This window comes from Trematomus bernacchii, unplaced genomic scaffold (genome assembly GCF_902827165.1).
Source record: "Trematomus bernacchii unplaced genomic scaffold, fTreBer1.1, whole genome shotgun sequence".
NCBI lineage: Eukaryota > Metazoa > Chordata > Actinopteri > Perciformes > Nototheniidae > Trematomus > Trematomus bernacchii.
The window spans coordinates 10,935,511-10,956,254 of NW_022987698.1; the positions used below are offsets into that span (position 1 = coordinate 10,935,511).

At 40.5% G+C, this 20,744-nt stretch overlaps 1 protein-coding gene across 1 annotated transcript in view; it reads right to left on the minus strand.

The window, feature by feature from the left end:
- Positions 1–205: 205 nt before the first annotated feature.
- Positions 206–20,744, minus strand: part of LOC117489718 (metabotropic glutamate receptor 4-like) — a 141,485-nt gene continuing 120,946 nt past the window's right edge. Inside the window, exons 7-10 of the mRNA XM_034139239.1 lie at positions 15,307–15,443; positions 12,599–13,534; positions 3,327–3,573; positions 206–488 (exon numbers count right to left, since the gene is read on the minus strand). Of these exons, the coding sequence (XP_033995130.1) occupies positions 439–488; positions 3,327–3,573; positions 12,599–13,534; positions 15,307–15,443 (1,370 nt within the window). The 3' untranslated portion in view covers positions 206–438. The remainder of the gene's footprint in view (positions 489–3,326; positions 3,574–12,598; positions 13,535–15,306; positions 15,444–20,744) is intronic.

The following is a 20,744-nucleotide window of genomic DNA, read 5'->3' on the forward strand; positions in this document are numbered from 1 at the left end:
GAGGGTTTTCAGAGAGATTACGGCTTTTCAAAACTGGCAGACAACACAGAGAACACCTGAACATATTCTTGATTTTAGTTCAGTTTCCGTCAACACGGCTCAAGATAACGGAGAAGTCTAGGAAAGAGGACACAGCTGAAATGTAAACACTCAAAAGTAAAGCTCCGTCCATCAGTCTCCCGGCCTCTGCCATGCAAGTATTTTATTTTTTTTTGTGTGTGTGTATTCTCTTGAGGCAGACAGAAGATGGGACCTTGCATTTGTACGGTTATCTGTTCCCCTGTCTGTCGGTCCCTGTGGTCTCTCCTCACTTCACGTCTTTGGGCTGGTGGTGATCTCCACCCGTACAATGACACATCAATTTTTTATGCCGGCTGTGTGAAACTCCACTGCGTGTTTTTATTGTAAATCCTGAATTATGATGAGAACCTTTGTCCCTTAGATTGCATGATTGCTGTAGCTGATGTATGTTTGCTTTGTTGGGTAATCTGAAAGAGAAAAATTAGATTAGAATGAGGTCAAGTTGAACTGGGTGTGACCCTAGATAACAAACTGTCCTTCACTGCAAACATCGCTGCTACAACCCGCTGCTGCAGATACACGCTTTACAACATCAGGAGGATACGTCCCCATCTGACCCAGAAAGCGACGCAGATTCTGGCCCAGGCTCTCGTCATCTCACGCCTAGACTACTGCAACTCCATCCTGGCTGGTCTACCTGCATGTGCCATCCGACCTCTGCAGCTCATCCAGAATGCAGCGGCTCGCCTGGTCTTCAACCTTCCTAAATGTTCCCACACCACGCCGCTCCTCCGCTCACTTCACTGGCTTCCAGTAACTGCTAAAATTCACTTCAAGACACTGGTACTTGCGTACCATGCTGTGAATGGATCTGGCCCTTCCTACATCCAGGACATGGTTAAACTGTACACCCCAGCACGTGCACTCCGCTCTGCATCGGCCAAATGGCTCGCTGCACCAGCGCTGCGAGGGGGACCCAAGTTCCCATCAGCAAAAACATGTCGGTTTGCTATCCTGGCTCCAAAATGGTGGAATGAGCTCCCCATTGAAATCAGGACAGCAGAAAGCCTACACATCTTCCGGCGCAGACTGAAAACTCATCTCTTTCGACTCCACTTCGAGCGATAGAAGCACTAACAAAGAATTGCTAACAAAGCACTTATATACTAACAAAGGACTGGCTTATCTAAAGCTATTTGAGTAGCACTTGAAATGTTTTGGCTCTATGAAACCTGATGTACTTATATGATTCTGTTTTCTTCAAGTTTGTATCTTGTTGGTCGAATGCACTTATTGTAAGTCGCTTTGGATAAAAGCGTCAGCTAAATGCAATGTAATGTAATGTAACTGTAGTAACCTGTGAGATAAGAAAGACTTCTAAAGGTGGAGTGGGTGTTTTGATCTGCCTTTTTTTTCCACAAGAGGAAACGCCAAATAGTGCAAACATGTGTTTAGTCCTAATGCTGCAGTGTAGCAAAAGCCAATAAAATTCTCTAATAAATCCTCAACTCTGGCTTTATTGTTGCCCTCCCTAAATGTCTGTTCTACCTACAGCAGATGGGGGTTTCAGTAAAGCCTCCTGCCCCCCCACACCTTATTTTCCTTCAGCCATCAGGCTTCAACTTCCCGCTTGTCTCCGCAGACCGTGTTAGCTGATTCGCTGAGGTGGAGCAGATAAATCCTGACATATCGCCCACCAGATCTCGGCAGTTGTGGGCGCCGGCCCAGACAGGAATTTTTCAATTTCATCAAGCCATATATCCACAGTGGCGATGACAATGACAAATGGTGCTTATTCAAATAGCCATGCACTGTAAAGCCCTGTAAACGGTAACCCCATCAGAATAAATGGCTGCTGGCTATCAATACTGCGCCTTTGCCTTCTCGCCACTTATTGTAACAAAAGGCCCTATTAACCCTCCACGGAAACTTAAAGCAGTGGAAGGAATTAATGTTGCACCGTGTGTTTACATGTGGCTATTCCGATTGGCCCCACCCCCATTGTTGCATTGTCACACAGTTTATATGGATTTCTGTTTTCTGTGTTAACGGGGAATATACGGTTAGCTCTTTTATTCTACTGTGAAGGGAAACATTTCTCAGCAGCGTGGGAAAGTAAGGAGTAAACACAGCTTTTAAATGTGTGACAATAGGCTCCATTTCCTTTTTATAACAGGCCAGACGCAGCAAAATCAATATCTGACATGACCCGTTGAACCATTCTCAAACGGTGAGCTGATGAAGAGCGTTGTGGACATCACATGAGTCATTTCTGCTGACTCAATTACTCAAGTCATCATTTACTTTACGTGTGTGTAACTGATACAGTCGCATAATTGTATTGATAGTCAGATTCGTTGGGGGCACGTCAGAGGCGCTCAGCTGTTTCAGATAAGAAAAATGTGTTTTTTCAATTAGTTTTAACTCTGACTGCAAACAATGATTTTAATAGTTGTTCTCTGGATTATTATTATTATTTTGATTTATTGTTTTTTTATACAGTTCACATTGTTCTAGAACCCAAGGTGAGGTCTTGAAATTAAGTGTTTTGTCCAAAACACAAAGATATTATATTTACACATAAAAAGTTCCATATACTTACATTTGAGAAGCTGAATCTCATAAATGACTATAACCACAGTTTAATAAGTAGTTGAAGTCATTGATGAACACATATATGTGTGGTTAGATTAGGTCATTGGTGCCCTCAACCACATTAAGACTGAAGTCATTTATCTGACTGGTTCACACATTTTGATAGCCTTTTATTTTAGATATAATCATTTCTATTTTGTAGTAATGCTGCAATATCAAAGCATATACTTTTTCTGTTTATTAACATTTTATGTATACTATAATATGTGATAATGGTCAGATTTCACCTGTAGCCTCTAAATTCAGTCAAATATTGAAAATAAAATGACATAATACAAATAATGTTTCACTTGCCATATGTGAAGGTTTCACTGGAGTGTAGTTAAAATGTTTAGCAGAATGTGTTTCTTTGTTGACAACAGACTTCACCCCCCACACTCATAACTAAGTATCCTATAATGCTTCATCTGACTTGCAAACGATATCCACCCCCCCCCCCCCCCCCTACCCCACAAACAACAATGGGACAATTACTGGATTCTATGAAGTGTTAGTTAACATACCACACATCTGCTAATCAGTGATTATTTTTCACTGTGCTTCATATGTCCGCACCAATGTGTTTGCTTTACAGAAACTGAACGACAGAATATGCCAGAAAATAAATACAACTGGGTGCTTTTAATCCTCATTAGCATGCATGCTCTTACTTTGTGTTTCCAGGCTTTCGCACAGCTCGGTCTTGGCCTCTCCGTTGGGTCTGAGTCCAGCCTTGGGGTTGAACTTGTTGGACATGGTGGCGGCAGTAACCACCGCCTTCAGGCTGCGTGTGCGCTTGGGCACATTCTGCTCGGGGTGGAAGAGAACCACGTAGACCTTGGGCATGTAGAGCAGCCCGAGAGACACGGAGGCGCTCAGACTCACGGAGATGGTCAGCGTGGTGGTTTGGATGTACATCTGCAAAACAACACAAACAGTTTAGCTCTTTTATTAGATTTGTCAGATGTTTCTATATGTGTAGAGTGACATCTGCTGTGTGTCATTCTGATTAGAGCATCCAATGACGCGTAGGTTGGCCAAGCTGTCGTTTAAGTATTTATACTGCGTCCAGTATGCTGTACGCTCCATACTATTTACTGCAAGCGGTGTTATAAAACTTGCTTTAAATCAGCATCTCATCTGCTTTATGGCGCGTAAGCCGAACCAGCCTACGCCACCTTGTTTGTTTAATTTTCTGCCGTGCTAGTTTTAATATGGCCATCACGTCAACCTGCACACAGATTTGATAATGGCAGTGTATGAGATATTTTTCTGATTCATAACAAGCAGACCGATAAAAAAAGAGACAAGTTTGTGAATATTTTCCACATGGTCAGATCCTCTGAATGATGGGGGAGGGCGGCGCAGAGTATTATTCCCACTCATTCCATTTTAATTGTTTGCAAAGCTGCTGTGTATTAATGAGTCATCTTCAGGGAAGCATTAAAGACGAAGGCAAGCTGTACATCCTACAAGGTTCTGAGTGCTTGACTGGCCATTTGAGAAGAAATACTTTGAATGGTTACAATTTAATGATACCGCAGACTTCAATGCATCTAAAGTATGGCTATTGTCCACAGTATCCAACGTATGACATGTCTAATATATGTAATATAAGCGCTAAAATAAATACCATGAATTAAACATAACTGTATTCTTTACAGCAGAAACTCTTAAAACTCTTTGTGTTTGCCACCTTTTTCTAAAAGTTCCGTGCTGCGTTCACATCATTTAGACCCAGGGTTTCCAAACTTTTTTCACTGAGGGCCACATACAGAAAAACATATGAAGGGATTGGCCTCATAAGTTAAGTTATACAGTAAGTCAGCAAAATCAATCAAATGTAGGTCAATTATGCTTGATACTTGGATGTGCTTTAAGAACAAAATCTATTATACTTTTTGAATTTGCTGTGGGCCAACTCAAAATGGACAACGGGCTGCAGTTGGCCCCCGGGCCGTAGTTTGGACACCCCTGATTTAGACACTAGAGCAAATGTGTAATAACAACGTCTACGTAAACCTTTGAGGATTACTGACAGATACATAATCTCCAACTTGAAGGAACTACACAAGTTTCATCAAACCAGTAGCCTTTTTAATAAAGTCAAATATGAACACTAATTGAGTCGAAGCAAAGTATTTTATGATTTTCTTCTCCATCTGGGGTATGAGGTTTTCCTGTTTTGTCAACGTTGCCAACTTTTTGCGAATATAACAAACGCAACAGGGCACATACAGATCGTGATGCGAGCATACTTATGACCAAAATCAGTTTCTAGTTGATATAAGGTCATACTGGTAAACAGCCTATCATAAAATAACCTTACAAATGTTGTTATTATAATTTAGTGTTTTTGGCTGAAATACGATACAACTGTCCTCCACGGCATTTACAACCGGATGTTGCTTATCTCTCCCACACAAGGAAAAAACACGTTAATATTTTTTATGCCACATCTGGAATAATTTGAGCAGTGATTAAAATGCTGCCAAGAAGCCACATATGTTATATATATATATAAAATATACATGAAAGCATTATATGAAATAGATTATATGCTATTTTTGCTTGAAAAATAGGACATCACTGTGTTAACGTATCACATACTGTCAACAAGTTGTTGTGTGCCAGTTTAATCCATGTGAAAGCTAAATTAAGGAGCTGCCCCACGTTACAGAATATTTACTCTAATGTGAGCAGAAGCTGGCAGCAGTCAGCATCAGCACTCTGGAAATAAAAAATCCTGTATCAAAACATGACATTTTTTATTGTAGAATAAGATTGTAAGATACCAGAGTTGGCCTTAGAACGAAGATAGGACTGTTGTTGTTACAGTAAACAAGACAATATTCATCCAGCATATGGAAACTTGTTTTTAATATGGTTCGTCTTTCTTGCTTGCCGATTGTATATATGTGTTGAAAAAATGTAATAATACTGCCACTCCAGCATCCGCTCTGCATCTGTTGCCATGGGAAACAAGATAAACTATCACCACGTTTTTTTTTTACACGTAATCTTTTCTGTCTAAAGCAGAAGCTGTTTTTGTGGAGTTTGGTATTTTAAAATGCATTTATTAAGACTCAAAACAATAATTCCTGTAGAAACATGCTTCTTCTGTTTAGGAGACAGACATATTTTACATACATTTAATTAATTAATTATTGTTCTTAGGCTACCATGAAAACTGATTCTCATGTGTAACGCTGACTGAAATATTCAGAAACATGATGATAACATGTGCTGATAGATCAGAATCAACCATGACGTAAAATGCAACTAAAAGATGCTTTTATTCAAAGGCGCTACACTGTAAATATTTGATATGGCCTCTTTCCCATATAGTTTCCATTCAATTAGTGGAATAAACTTTCAAGCATCACTAGAGATTTTCACTTTTTAAACATGCCGTGTAAATGCTGCTATAGATGGGGCAAGATGAGTCAAATAACTCATGAGCCAAGTCTTGTGATTGGTTCAAGTCTCTTTTTCAGACAGATATAATCGATTACGTGCTCGTCCTTGTAATTGTACGGCTTTCATTCACAGCACAGGTTAACCGTTTTTTCCCCCCTGAAATCTTACTACGTCTTGAGGTTGGAAATTGATCGTGCAGATTCCCCTAAACCTCCATGCGGGAACATTTTCCTGAATATTTCAGGGACAGATGCATGTGAGAAAGCAACTTGTGATTCCGTCTCAATAGTATTATTCCTTCCTTTTGGCGTTCCATCAGCAGCTGGCAGAGCCCCTCGTGTAGGTCCCTGCCTTTTTCATCAAAGCAGAGTCACATTAGCTTCCCATCCGTGACCCCTGCCTAAATATCTTGTTTGTTTGTATTATTTGTGACTCTCCACAGTGCTTTCAGCGGGGACTGGCTACATCTCATCTCAGCCAGTCGTGGTGCCATGTGGGACCGCTGGCTGGAGAGAAGAATGGGGGCTGTATGATGGAGGGACAGCTGCAGAGCCCCCACCCCCCATCTGGGCTCGGCTCACTGCAGCCTCAGGGACGGACTGTTGAACCCAAGCTGTTCTCGACATAAACAGAAAAGGAAACTCTGTGACTTTCAACAAAGAAGAAAAGTCACTCAGTATGTACTCTAAGATACGGTAGTAAGAGTAAATTAGTATTACAATGAACAGAAAAACATGGGGAAGAAGAAGTTATCTTCGTCTTTGAGCATACTACATTTTTATTGGGCCAATTCAATTGTCTATAAAACATCAGAAAATAAAAAACGTGACATCTTTGAATGTTGTTTTGTCTGAGTCTTAAAAATTTAATTTATAATAATAAAACTAACTGATTGAAGTCATCTAGTTTTTACTTAAATTATCAATTTCCATCATTTAACTAAATATTAGACGTCTAAACTCTAGTTGAAATAAAATGTAATTTTTTTAGGATCAAAGTTATAAATCTGACATAAAAGTCAGTCAATTTGACATGACATGTACATCTCTTAGTGGTTGACCAATCACAACAGAGCCGGCCAGCTAACCAATCAGAGCAGACTGGACTCTGGTTTCAGACAGAGGGTGAAAAGAGGTGCTGCAGCACAGACAGTATGAGAAGAATAAAGAGCTTTTTGAACATTAAAGCATGTAAACATGTCATAGTAGAGACACTACATACAAATATGAAAACTGGAAATGAGCATAATTGGGCCCCATTGCATGTTTTTAGCACTTTCCAGTTAATGGCATCACTGTTTCTAAATGATCTCAAACGTATATTTTGTTATTTATCAGTTGACATCTACGGCAAACCAATATATATATATCTAATATAAGCTAATCTTGGCTGGTATGCCAGCCCTGCTAATTTACCGATTCAATTGTCACAGTACGTTCACCACGAAGAATTGTAACCCGGCCCTTATTTGAAATCAGTATAGCTAGGTTTGGTATTTCCTCAAAGGTGCCACTGAATCACACACACACACAAATAAAGCTCCCACTGTACTGCTTCATGGAGCGCTGCGTTTCCTTACAAATGGACTCCTTATTTCAGTGTCAGACCAACTCCAGTGTTCAATCCATTCATGTGTTTCCTCCTGATTGCAGTGCACAGAGCATGCACACACTGGAGCTCATAAAAGCGAGTTGCTGTATATCTCACACACCTCTCATCACGTTGCCATCAGCAGATCTCGACTGAGGGGAAAACAATAACATAGGAGAAGAAGTATATGGCGGCAGTAATGACTGAACTAGACGCAGAGGAAAACAATGAGGATCTATCTGCACATATAACATGAGAGGAGTTAAAATAAATCCCACAACACCGCCTACAGAGCAGAGAGAGAACGTCTGTGATAGCTGATAAGATCCATTTTAGGGTTAATAAATGTAAACAGATTCTATTTCCAACCACAGACTCTAGAGAGCTTCTGCTTCGGGATTCAAACTATCAAATTAAACAGCATAACTCCCTTTATACATTACGCCACCATGTTATTTCTCAGCATGCTATGAATATGTTCAGAGGCTTGCTGCATTGGAATTCACTTTAATTGCACTCTAATTAAGCTAATAAACAAACAGAAGCCCAGGGGGACGCAATGATATAGCTGCATTTGGGAATGTCGTTTGTACAGATCACAATTGTTCGGCCTTGATTAGCTTCTCGGCCTGTTCGCATATTATTGGAGCACCCAGAGGTCGACATCCGGGACCCAGAGGGCTGCTCTGCTGCAGGCCTAATGAAATACTGCTCTCTGAAGTCCAGGATGCTTTTCAGCTCCCTCTGCTCTGTAGCATCAATCTTCATTATTTATTATTGGGCCTGCGGGATATTACTGAGAAGAAAGCTGTTTATCTTTGAGCCCAAAAGAGACAATGAGAGGAATGGAAAGGGAGCTCAGGAGGAGGTAACGGGTCGCAGTGAGGAACTCACCCGTCTGACACCCGGGCTCCTTGAACTCCCACTCTTTGTCTGACTAGTGTACTAACAGCACTTTGTATTTTGTCGCTGAGTTAACAGTGCCAATAGTGTGATGTCTACTTCATAGAGAAATAAACAACACTCAATTCATCAGTCCATTCATGCGGTGTCATGGCAGGACCTTCTTTGTGTGGGCTGATTGAATTTGAAGCGAGCCTATTGTTCTGAAGCCTCATTCCCATGCATGCTATTGTCCGACGCCTCCTGCCTGTGATTTAAACTGCTTCTCCAGGTAAGCAGGTGTCACGTCTATTCCTGAGGCTAGCATAACGCTTGGTGATCACGCTCCATAGATCAGACCAGATGTCCCTGTTTGAATGATAAAGAGCGCCTCCCATGGCATTTGTTACTTTTATCCTGGCACCAGATGACAAATAAATGACTGTGCTTGTAACGCCGAGGCAGGGCGCGCTGAAAAGGGGCTATGAGCACATACGCCGCTCGATAAGGTGAATCAGGACCCGGAGGAAGTGGAGCATTTAATTGCTCTGAAAGACGTGTCAACGTGGGCTGTGAGCGAGGCTTTGTGCGGCCTGCCATTTACAGTAAAATGATTATGAGGTGTTTTTCTTTGACATGGTAATTCCTTAAATAAGGAACATTGTTTATGTAAGAGCTCAGAGAATCAGTCACAGGGTTTGTTTGTTTTCTACATGAAGCCTAGCACAGCAACACCAGCTACTTTGTGAGGCAGTCAAACCTCACAAGTGCTCCAAATGAATCAACAAAATACAGTTTTATTGAATCGTCACGGTTGCAGGTGATGCCTCTTTCCTCGGGATGACATTATGTCTGTAGAAACAATGCATCTGTTTTCAGTGGTGGAAGAATTACTCAGATCTTAGAAGAAAAATAGCAACTCTACATAACTCTGTACAGCCCTGCATTCCAAATCCTATTCAAGTAAATAGTACACAAAATGTAGCATCAAAGGAGACTTTAAGTATCAATAGTATAAATATACAGAATGAAACATTTGTGAATAACCTATTGCTGCATTAAAGTCATTGGTGCGTAAATGTGGCAGCTGGTGAAGGTTGGGCTAAGTATAGGAGCTGATGATATAATGACCCTTTACTGCTTTTATAATAACTCATAATGATATATCACAATGTATTAGTTGATTATATATTGGGTTTTAATCATCCAGATCTGCAAGGTAACTGATGGTTTAAAATGAATGTTACTTTGGTTAATATAACAACTGCATACGATTAAGGGGAGAAGAAAGGCAGTCTATATACTGTTGCAGCGTCTCAATGCTTCTTTATTTGCCTAATATGTCACTTTAAAGAGCACATATTATTCTAATTGTAAGGTTCATAGTTGTATTTTGTCTCTCTACTGTGACATGTCTCCATGCTTTAATGTTCAAAAAGCTCTTTATTTTTCTCATACTGCCTGTGCTGCAGCACCTCTTTTCACCCTCTGTCTGAAACCAGAGCCCAGTCTGCTCTGATTGGTTAGCTGGCCGGCTCTGTTGTGATTGATCAACCTCTTAGAGATGAAGCTTGAGTGTTACATAGTGATGTCACTATGTTACAGAAGTATACAAGGGAGTCCATTCGAGGCGTTTCAGACCATTGACATGAACTAAAACACATATTTAACACACTACAGGAAAGGGAAAACTCAAAAAGCAGAATAGGGCCTCTGTAATGTAAAATGTGTTGCTTCAGTGGACAGGACTGAAAGCACCGATTGCTGTCTCTGTTCTTCAGAGCAAAGTCTACAGTATAAGGAAAAAAAAGAAGAGAAAAACATATTAAAGTGTGAGTTAGATTAAGTTCTCACGACTAGACATTCAAAAGCCCTCTGGGATATTAAATATGATTATTCTCTCTTAAATGAGGAAAGAAAAAAATGTAGGACATTTCCCTGAAGCAAGATTTTGTCTTCCATTTCATGTCTTACCTTAACAACGCTGAGGGCAATGGTGGAAGTTTTCAAAATGATAAAAGTGGAACTATCTCCCAGACATTGTGTACACCGTTTCTTTATGCAGGGAATAATAATTAAAGAGTGAGTCATTATTATTTGGAAAATGATATATTTAAGCTGGTGAGGGAAGTATTTAGGGTTTAAAATGAAATGAATCTGAGGTATAGGAGGAGGAAAAGAAGAAGAAGTAGAAGAAGAAGAAACAAAAAGTAGGTCTTCACTTCACACCCTTCAAATATTTTCTTTGCTCTCCTTTCTATTTTACGATTCAAAGCCATGCTAGCAAATGGATTACCTCATCCTCCTAAAAAAGCTGTTCACTCTCTGTGATTGTATAATTCTCTTTCATCTTCAGAGAGAGGAGATGGCATGATTAAACAAAGAACTCGCTGATATGCACGGCTGGCGGCTGCTGCTGTTGACATGCGCCCTAAGATGCGCAACAGTTAAATAAAAAAATAATGTGCACTTCAAACTTGAATTGCTTTTCCTTTATCGCGCAAAATGATCAAAACTGTTTTTTTGTGACATTTCTGTAAACTTTCCTGAACATGTTGAGCTCAGCAGGACTCTGGTTGTTTTCAACATGTTGCTGCTGTTGCTCAGTTTAGGTTAACAGCAGGAGATTTACGTATGGTGCAGGAGAAAGCCAATATGCAGATTCACAGAACTTTGGACTTTGTAGTGGTAACACAACATGCAGCATATGAAAATAAGCTATTGTACTGCTGGTCACATACTGCAATATTAATGTAATTCAATTGGCTGCAGTCCTATGCAGATTTTCTGCAATGCTGTAGACTATAAAAAATATTTTTGGGGGGCTGAGCTCGACACAATGCGCACACTCGATTTCTCAAGAGCGTTTTTCCACAAGGTTACTATCACAGCCAGTTTTCCAGGCCAACGTTTTGATGCATTGTTTTGTTTAATCCCAGAGGGAAGGAGGTAAGGATTAATTTGTTGCATCTGTCAGACCCATTGCTGGCACCGCTGATAGTGCCCGTGCCAGTATGAGGCTTTTCCCTCACGACCGTCCCTCTTGTAACCATTGAGCCCCTTTTGTTGCTCTGCCAAAAGACCGCTTTCAACCAGATCTGCGCATTTCTACTCTCATTGTTTGGCCCCTTTGGCTTTGTACCCACACGGATTTGACTCAATGTGAGTTCTAAGCCCAGCTTCCATGTCCATGCCCCCTTTGCATCCCTCTTGACCTGTAGCCTCCCAGTGCTCCAAGTAGATGTGATCCACGCCACGGTTCACGCCGTAAGGCACATTGATCTGACACAGGAATATAAGTGTTAGAGTGTGTTTGTGTAAAGAACTCAGGGGTCTCTGATGCACTGTGGCAAACAACCATCACATATATGTGAGTCCGAGGCTTGCATGTATTTATTAGAAAAAGCACTTATGAAACTCTGTGTCCACATTTGGTAGGTTGTAAGCATATATAATATATATACGTTTATTTAAACATGAGGCTTCTACATGCCGTCCCTATTTTCAGTTGTTGTTTTAGCTTCATTTCAAAAAGGGGTCTTTTCATAAAATAAAGGCAGAGTGGAATATGTTAGGTAGAAAATGAACATTAAAGGTCTGCTGAGACTGAGGGAAAACTATAAACATTGCTGAACTGTAGTTACAAATATATTCCACATTAGTCCAGTAGTGAAAGTACTTATGAGTATTTTGAAATGATAATGTACAGTAAGTACTTTTAAAGTCTGTTTTAAGGAGTCAGAAGCTAAAATGGTATTACTGGTTGTGTCTTTGAAAATGCATCATATTTTACACAGCCATATGTTTTGAATGCAAAATGTATTCTGCAAAGTAGAACTATAGTCAGATACATTTTGTTTACTTAGAAGTATAATAATCAGAACGTAGAAAATGCAAGTACGATGAAATACCTTCAATCAGAAATGAACAGATTTGATAAAAAATGTATATGTATCTCGGAAGATTTCTAAAACCCTTGAAGTATTGCCATGAGTTTGAAATAAAAGCTGTTTGACAAAAGGAAAATAAACACACACAGTTGTAAGCTCACCTTTTCTGTGGACTGTGAAGTGCCAAAGAAGATTGGGATGAAAGCTAGCCATATGATGCAGGTGGTGTACATGGTGAAGCCAATGGGTTTGGCCTCGTTGAACGTCTCCGGCACTCCTCTGGTTTTAATGGCGTAGACTGTGCAGGTGACCATGAGCAGCATGCTGTAGCCCAGCAGGCAGATGAGAGACAGGTCAGAGATGTCACACTTGAGCACACCGCGAGCCAACGTCGGGTCAGGCGCCCGCTGGTACTCATAGTCAATAATGGCCTTGGAGGGATCCACGCCGAACCATATGCACACACCGAGCAGCTGCATCGAGGCCAGGCTGAAAGTGATGATCAGCTGGGAGGCGGGAGATATTAACTTGGGCGCACTGACAGACATGCTCCCCTGCTCGAAGATGCGGTAAATACGATTGGTTTTGGTGAGCAGGGCAGCATAGCTAATGCTCATGCCCAACCCCAAGAAGATCCTTCGGAGGGAGCAGATTCCAACATCAGGGGTGGAAATCATCAGGAACGTGGTGGCGTAACAGAGGAAGATCCCCGTTAGCAGCACGTAGCTGAGCTCCCGGCCTGATGCTTTCACAATGGGAGTGTCATTGTAGCGGACAAAGGTGACCACCACAAACACGGTGGCCATGATGCCAAGGACCGCGATGAGCACGGGGATGACGGCCCATGGGGAGCTCCACTCTAGCTTGACGATGGGGATTGGAACGCAGTCCGTGTGATTGACGTTGGGCCGCAAATCAAAGCGGCACATCTTACAGGTGAAGGTGTCCGCCTGGTACTGATAGCCGTCGCAGCGCTCACAGTGCCAGCAGCACGGGATGCCCTTCACCACCTTTTTGCGCTCGCCCAGCTGACAGGGCAGGCTGCAGATGGAGGACGGGATCTGACGGACACCGCCGGGCCACTGCATGGAGCGGACCTGTGAGGGAGGCAGAGGGACACAGATAGATGTTAAAGGTCACCAATTGTGCAAAATCCACTTCTTCATTTCTTGTATACATAAACATGTGTCCCCTCTGTGTAAAGAGATTCTGAGAGTCTCAGGAAAAAAGATTCACTCTCTTTTTGTCCTGATCCATTTATATAAAAACCTGTCTGAAAATGAGCAGATCAGATTTTGGCCACTTTATGATGTCATAACGATTTTTTGGCTTGTGTAACCATTAGCCAATAACCAACCAAGGTAACCCCCCCACCCACCTGATCACCTGCATCTCCTCCTAGAGCACCATTGTGTTCTTTTTAACCAAATATCTCTCAGAGGGGCGTGGGGAGTGGCTCCTTATTTTCATCTAAAGTAACAGACAGAGAATCAGCACTTTTGAAACAGGGCCGAAACAGAGGGGATTATGGGATGCTACAATGATCTGTTTGGTATTTGGAGGCAAACACTTCAGAGACATCTTCTGTATATATCTGAGACCTATAATATATTGATGAAAAACAGTAAAATAGGGGACCTCTAATAGACGCAGAGAGCAACAAAGATAGAAGAGAAGAGATTTGTGGAGTACTAAACTGTCATTATTCTATAAACGGTGGCATGTAGAGATAGTGATGTGTTATTGATCCCCTGAACCTCTGGAGATTAACGACAATCTTGACGCTGGTTACTTCCGGTGTGGTTGTTTGATCCTGGCTGCTCACATGCTATTTTTATGTTTTTATTTGGGTGGGGGTGGGAAAGGGCAAACTAGGGGGTCAAATAAAGCATTTTCATCGACGCAACACTCTCCAGTGGGAGGTCAAATTATACAAAGGGCAAGACCCGAGAGGAAACATGTAATATATTGTTTGCTCCGCAGGGAACTGACACCGTGTTTCAATTGTTTTCCCATTTTGTAAATAGTTGTCCGTGTTTAAAGAAAAATCTGTACTTAGCCACGATCAGAGCAATAAAATATGAATTCTGTTTCAGGATTACTACTCCCCTTGTGGATTTTCCCCTTGTACAAGCACACTTGTCAAGATATATTACGTCATTTCAAACGGGTCGGCTCTCTTTGAAGTCATGTTATCAATTATTTTCAATTGTGGTTGTTCATTCAAAGCCGGTAAATGTGCCTCTAAATGTGCATTTAATTAAGAACTCAAAGAACACTAATTAAATGCGGCTTTAGAGCTGGCACGTTCCACAGTAGGTGCCCACCGCAACCGCTGCTTTTCTTCTTCCACAGCACGTTGTTGAAGGCAAAGCACCTCTCAAACGGCCTCATGTATTCATTTGTACTCTTTTTTTATATTGCCTGCCCAAGGCTTCCTCTTCATTTTGTCAAAACATTTCTTGTTTGGTTTCTTTCATTCAATTTACTGTTATAACACCGTTACTTCATCATAGCCCCATGCCCACAGTATTGTTTTTTTTTGGAAGTCAGTGATGCCGTCTGGAGAGATGATATTAAATATGTCTGTCCTTAAGCTCTCATGGCTTTCTTTTCATCACAGTCCGCCCTGTTAATCATTTAAAGTGCACTCTGGATATTTACACCTTTGAAGATGGCACTAAGCGCTATCAAATGGTTCGGGTGGAGTTAGGGAGCAAACACGCAGCTGAAGAGCCGGAGAAAACAACTTTGCAGAGATTGATTTTTCATTGCAAACACTAATGCAAACATTAAGCGTGTAGACTTAATGCCATCAAGCCCTTTGTGTTGCTTTGAGGTGGCATGGTATAAAAAGATAAATGCTCACGTTGAGATTGAGTTGATCCGTCCATTGGCCGATTATTTTGTATTCGGCTGTTTGGTTTCTGATCTGGTATTGGTAGATCTCGTAGCGTCCGGGAGCGTCTCCGTTCTCGTTGAAGAGCACTGGGTTTCCAGCTATGCCTAAATGAGAAAACAATCATCATCACCAACATTTACTGCACATCATCGTGTTATTTCCTGTGTGGTGAGCATGAGTCTGTGAGGGCAAACAAATGTGTTGTCATTGATACTGCAATTGTTATTCCACTACATTTGAAACCAAAAGGATGCTTGTGAGTCAGAGGCATGTTTTCCTTATCATTTAGCAGAGAACATCCACTCAACTGTTTTCTTTTAAGAATAATTTCATTATGTTCATCAATTATTATGTTGAGATGTGTGTGTGTCTTGAAGTCGGGGTGGTAAATCTACGCAGAGCTTGTTTAATTTCCTGCCAGAGACTTCTGTTGTTGTCCTTTCACATACCAAAAATGAACGTTAGCTTTCACCCAGTTTGTTTTCCTCTCACTGATGACTGTTTCCTCTGATTTTATAAACAATTATCCGCTCAGAGCTCTGTAGGTGGGATACAGAATGGGGACATTATCTTCCTACATAAGTATCTCGCAACCTAGTTACATCCATGAAAAGTAGTGATAGAATATTTTCCAAAAAACGGCGACAAGCGTGGAATGAGATTGACACAGTCTGGCAGGGTTTTGTAACAGTGATTCATAAGCATTTTGTTTTTCGAGTGTCGTGAAAAGTGTTAACTGCTTAACAGCTTTTGTGGATGCGACATCAATTGCCCCTGATTGGATAGAGCAAAACAAAAGATCCCTCCTCCCAAAAAGGTCTTTATTTGAAAAGCAAGCATGCCCAAAAGACCCATAAAGCTATTCATATAATTATACAGTAGCAGCAGTGTTATGCTGGTAGTGTTGCTGCTTTATTCTCTTAAAACCACCAGTGAGGCATTCAGGGTCCATTTTCCTCTTTCAGTGACAGTGGTGTCCATATGAGCAATTACAGGCTCGAAAACATAACCCAAACCATGACAGTGGATGTCTGATTGCTTCAAAGAGCTTTTAAAACCTGAGGAAATTGGAGGAAAAAAAGCAGAAAAAGGCAGAAAAGATTGGCACGATTACATGTTTTGATAGAAAGTGTGACAGCTTAGCAATAGTGTTGATGTGCTTAATATTTGTATGTAAACATAATGCCTCTCGGCTTTATAAAGTCACTGTAATCCTCCCATGATCACCAACTGCTTTGTGATGTGGGCGGCATTGTCACAGATGCGAGGCGGAGAGAAGCGATAATCCAGCAGCCCTGACTCATCGAGATGTGGATTAGAGCGCGGCTTCCTCCAACGTTGAAACAAAGAGCAAGAACAACAAAAAAATACCCATCAGCAGAAATCAATCAGCAGCAATTGGCTACGTTTTACTTCTCTTTTTTGTCTTTATTTACCGGGATGCATTCTGTTGTTCGCGGCTTAATAATAAATCAGCTTCCATTAGTACTTGAAGATATAGAGGTTTGTTAAAGTTGATAAGCATTTAGACAGGAAGTTCCCTACTTCTCCCTCCAAGGAGAACCTATTCACGTTGTACTATGATTACATGGATCTATGGACCGAAAGTGAGAAATCTGTGGTGTGATTTTCTTGGTGACACATCATAACCACTTTTCTTGAAACGGCACACGTTAAAAATATTATTCTACTTCAAAGTCACATTTGTTTTTTTTAACCATAAGATGTACTAAAAATATTGGCCCATGTGTAATTCTTTTTTAAAACCATATTTTTTCGCTAATTTTTGATCTGGTTTATAAAAACTGTTGTTCATAAACTGCACAGATCATACAATGCTCTTGCTTTTGTCTGATAGTAACGACAAAGTGAGAAAAACAAGTAATCGGCAATTACATCCACACACTGAATACAGGACCGCTGTTCCAACACCAGGAGATTTCTGGGAAAAGCATTGCTCTTAAAATACAACAATATGTGGTTATCACCAAATATTACCACTCAAAGTGCCCCATGACGTTGTAGTTTGTGTGTGACAGCAACATTACTTATTATTTCCTCCTAACACAGCACAATGAGACCGTTTGAGGACAGCTGAATAATTGGAATACTTCTCTTATTGCAATTTTCACATTTTGACAAGTTATCAGATGGTATTGTGTGCTCTCATAGCTCTCCAGTGGTATCCATAATAGTACAACAAAGGAAAAGCACAAATCTGTCTTCTTTGTCTTCAGTGCCAAATTGACACTTTGAGGCACTTTGGGGAAATACTGCTGTTGTTCTGCTGGCAGTGGTGTTGTCCTCTTCATTAAAAGTGAAGAGTGGTGCATTTTGGGGCAGTACGGTCAATGTTTGAGTTGCAGATGAGGAATTAGGCCTGTCATGTGGCACAAATTGCTTGTCTAAACAGTCCTCTCACTAGTCGGGGGCATAATGAGCTCCACAGAGGCTTCTGCCGCTGCATTGTGCTCTGCTCTAATGTGGCGAGGGAGCGGGGGGGTCGCGGGGGGTCGCACATGCATGCGTGTTCCTCGCTACTCGTTTCCTCTGAAGGAAATGTTGGGGTTAATGAGGTGCTGGTATGTAATATTTAATTATTGTTGTTATACCCACCTACCACCCCCCTTCTCTCTCTTCCACCTTAAGTATTAAAAGAGAATGATTATTAATTCCACGTGTGGTTGCTCTGCACGGATGCACAGAAGGGACACCTTGGTGAATGGCAGTACAGGTCATTAACAGGTTCCTTTTCACTGGGCTTTAAATGTAGGCGTATTCAATATGTGGTACATTCAGCATTATGCATGTTCGTTTGCACAGAATCCTGCTCTTAGTTTCTCTTTTGTTTCCAATTTTTACTAATAATTCAAGTGTATTTGTAAGCGAGTCATTTCAATTGTATTCTTGTATCATCATACATTTTAAATTGCAGAGAGAAGAGGAGATGCACCAAGTACCTCAGGAATAACCATACAGGTGAACTATCATTTATAAACTAAAAAGGATGTGAAAAGAATCATATTCAGATATGAAACTTAATGAAAACTATAAAACAAATAATATTTCCTGCATGAAAGGGTTGAATTAAGTTACTATTTGTTTGAGTTAACACTTGCTGTAGGTGTTATAAATTCAAAGCCCACCCACATCTATGCTCCATCATAGGATGGGATTTAATGTGCAACATCAGGGCAGGAAGTGTTGAGTTTCATTGAAGGTAACTTAATTAGAAAATAAAGTGGATAAAAACAGTATTTCCGTTACAGAAGATACACTTAGAGCAGTGCGTTTGACATGGTGTGGTGTGAACGTACAGATAATCCTGCATGTATCAAGAAAGCTAGGTAAAGATAAATCTTCTTCACTTTCAAAAAAATATGTATTTAAATAATGTGCTTCTTCAAAGGGGACCTATTATGCAAAATCCACTTTTTCATGTCTTGTATACATCAACATGTGTCCCCTCTGTGTAAAGAGATTCTGAAAGTTTCAGGAACAAAGCCCCCCTCTCTTTTTGTCCTGAACCATTTCTATAAAAACCTGTCTGAAAATGAGCTGATCAGACTTTGGCCACTTTATGATGTCATAACGATTTTTTGGGTTGTGTAACCATTAGCCAATCACCAACCAAGGTAACCCCCCCCCCACCTTATCACCTGAATCTCCTCCTAGAGCACCATTGTGTTCTTTTTAACCAAATATCTCTCAGAGGGGCGTGGGGAGGGGCTCCTTATTTTCATCTAAAGTAACAGACAGAGAATCAGCACTTTGGAAACAGGGCTGAAACAGAGGGGATTATGGGATGCTACAATGATCTGTTTGGTATTTAGAGCCAAACACTTCAGAGACATGTTTTGTATATCTGAGACCTATAATATATTGATGAAAAACAGTATAATAGGGGACCTTTAAATTGTGACAAAGTGTATACTAACAGTAGAGATGAGTCATCAAGTCAGCAATGGATGTAATCTTACATTAGCCATCATCAGATGTATTAAATCAAGTAAGGCTGCATTTCATTACTTTTTTATTGAAAGATTGTGTTGTATCTTATTTGCAAAGATACATAGTCTTGCTTTAATGGCAAGACTATTATTTTTGACTATGCGTTCTATTAAATCAAATAACTATTCATATCATATATTGCACTGTAACTTTTATTATTGTACTTTATACCCGTCTTATTCTATTTGAGCTTATTTTATTTGTTTGCTGTTTGGAAATGTATTTAAATGCACTATATCTCAATGCTTTTAATGTGTATTGAATAGCACTTTGAATTGCCTTGTCCTGATTTGCAGTTTAAATTAATTTGCTTTGCGTTGCTTGCCTTAACAAATGGGAACAGGGTTACAAAATGGAGAAGCAAAAAAACCAAAACAACTTAAATACGATAAGAAATACTTAAAAAATTCGGAAAAATTCATGTCCCGTCTACAAGAGAGCTCATGGTTCTTCTGTTTAGTTTAACATGGCTTTACTCAACCTTTCTATATTTCTTGTAGTGTGTGTACAACAACAGGTTCTTCAGTTACCACACTATGATGAATGGGCTTTCTATTTAAAGCTGTCCATTCTTGTCATATTGAGACGCCGATAGTCATACATTTTTGTGAATAACAGGTCTGTGTGTCAGGCAAAACTGACATTTTGCATTATGCTAAAAAGCTGTCTACTGGAAGCATCTTTTGAGCTGCACACAATGAAGACTTTGCACATGCCTGAGAAGAGAGAGATAGGTGTGCAGCGATGGGAAAACCTTCAGATCTCGTCTCTATTCCACCGTCATAACAGCCGTCCCTGGTGAGAGCGACTGCAGAGAGGACCCTGCTTTTTACTCTGAGGCAGAGCAAAAGCACTTTTCCCTGACATGACAGCGAGAGACATGACACACTGATGAGGAGCTTCATTCAATTGTGGCCTATTGAAGTCTGAACAACTCTTAGACACATTGAATGCAGAGGTGGAAAAAAGAAAGAAGGCTCTGCATAGAGTCAAGCGGCACGTACATATGGACCAGAGGTGTTTGAGTGTTGCATTTAGATGCTATAGATGTTATTGCAGACGTTTTATTCAGTTTTGTGCCGATGCATTTTCCAGCTGAGCAAAGTTTTAAAGAGCTTGTTTAACTTAATAAAAAGGATACATTTCTTGATACATCAAAAGGTCCTTCACATTGTCTTTGAGTTAAACCAAGACATTCAAATTATAAATCAACAAATCTGGAGAAAAATGGTTGACACTGGATAGAAAAAGTAGAGGAAAAAGTTGAATCTGAAAAGTAACAAAAGACTTCAGATACATTTAGTGGAGTGAAAAGTTAAATATTTGTCTCACAGATGAAGCGGATTAGAAGTTTAAAGTTGCTGAAATGGAAATATACCAAGCACCTTGACTTT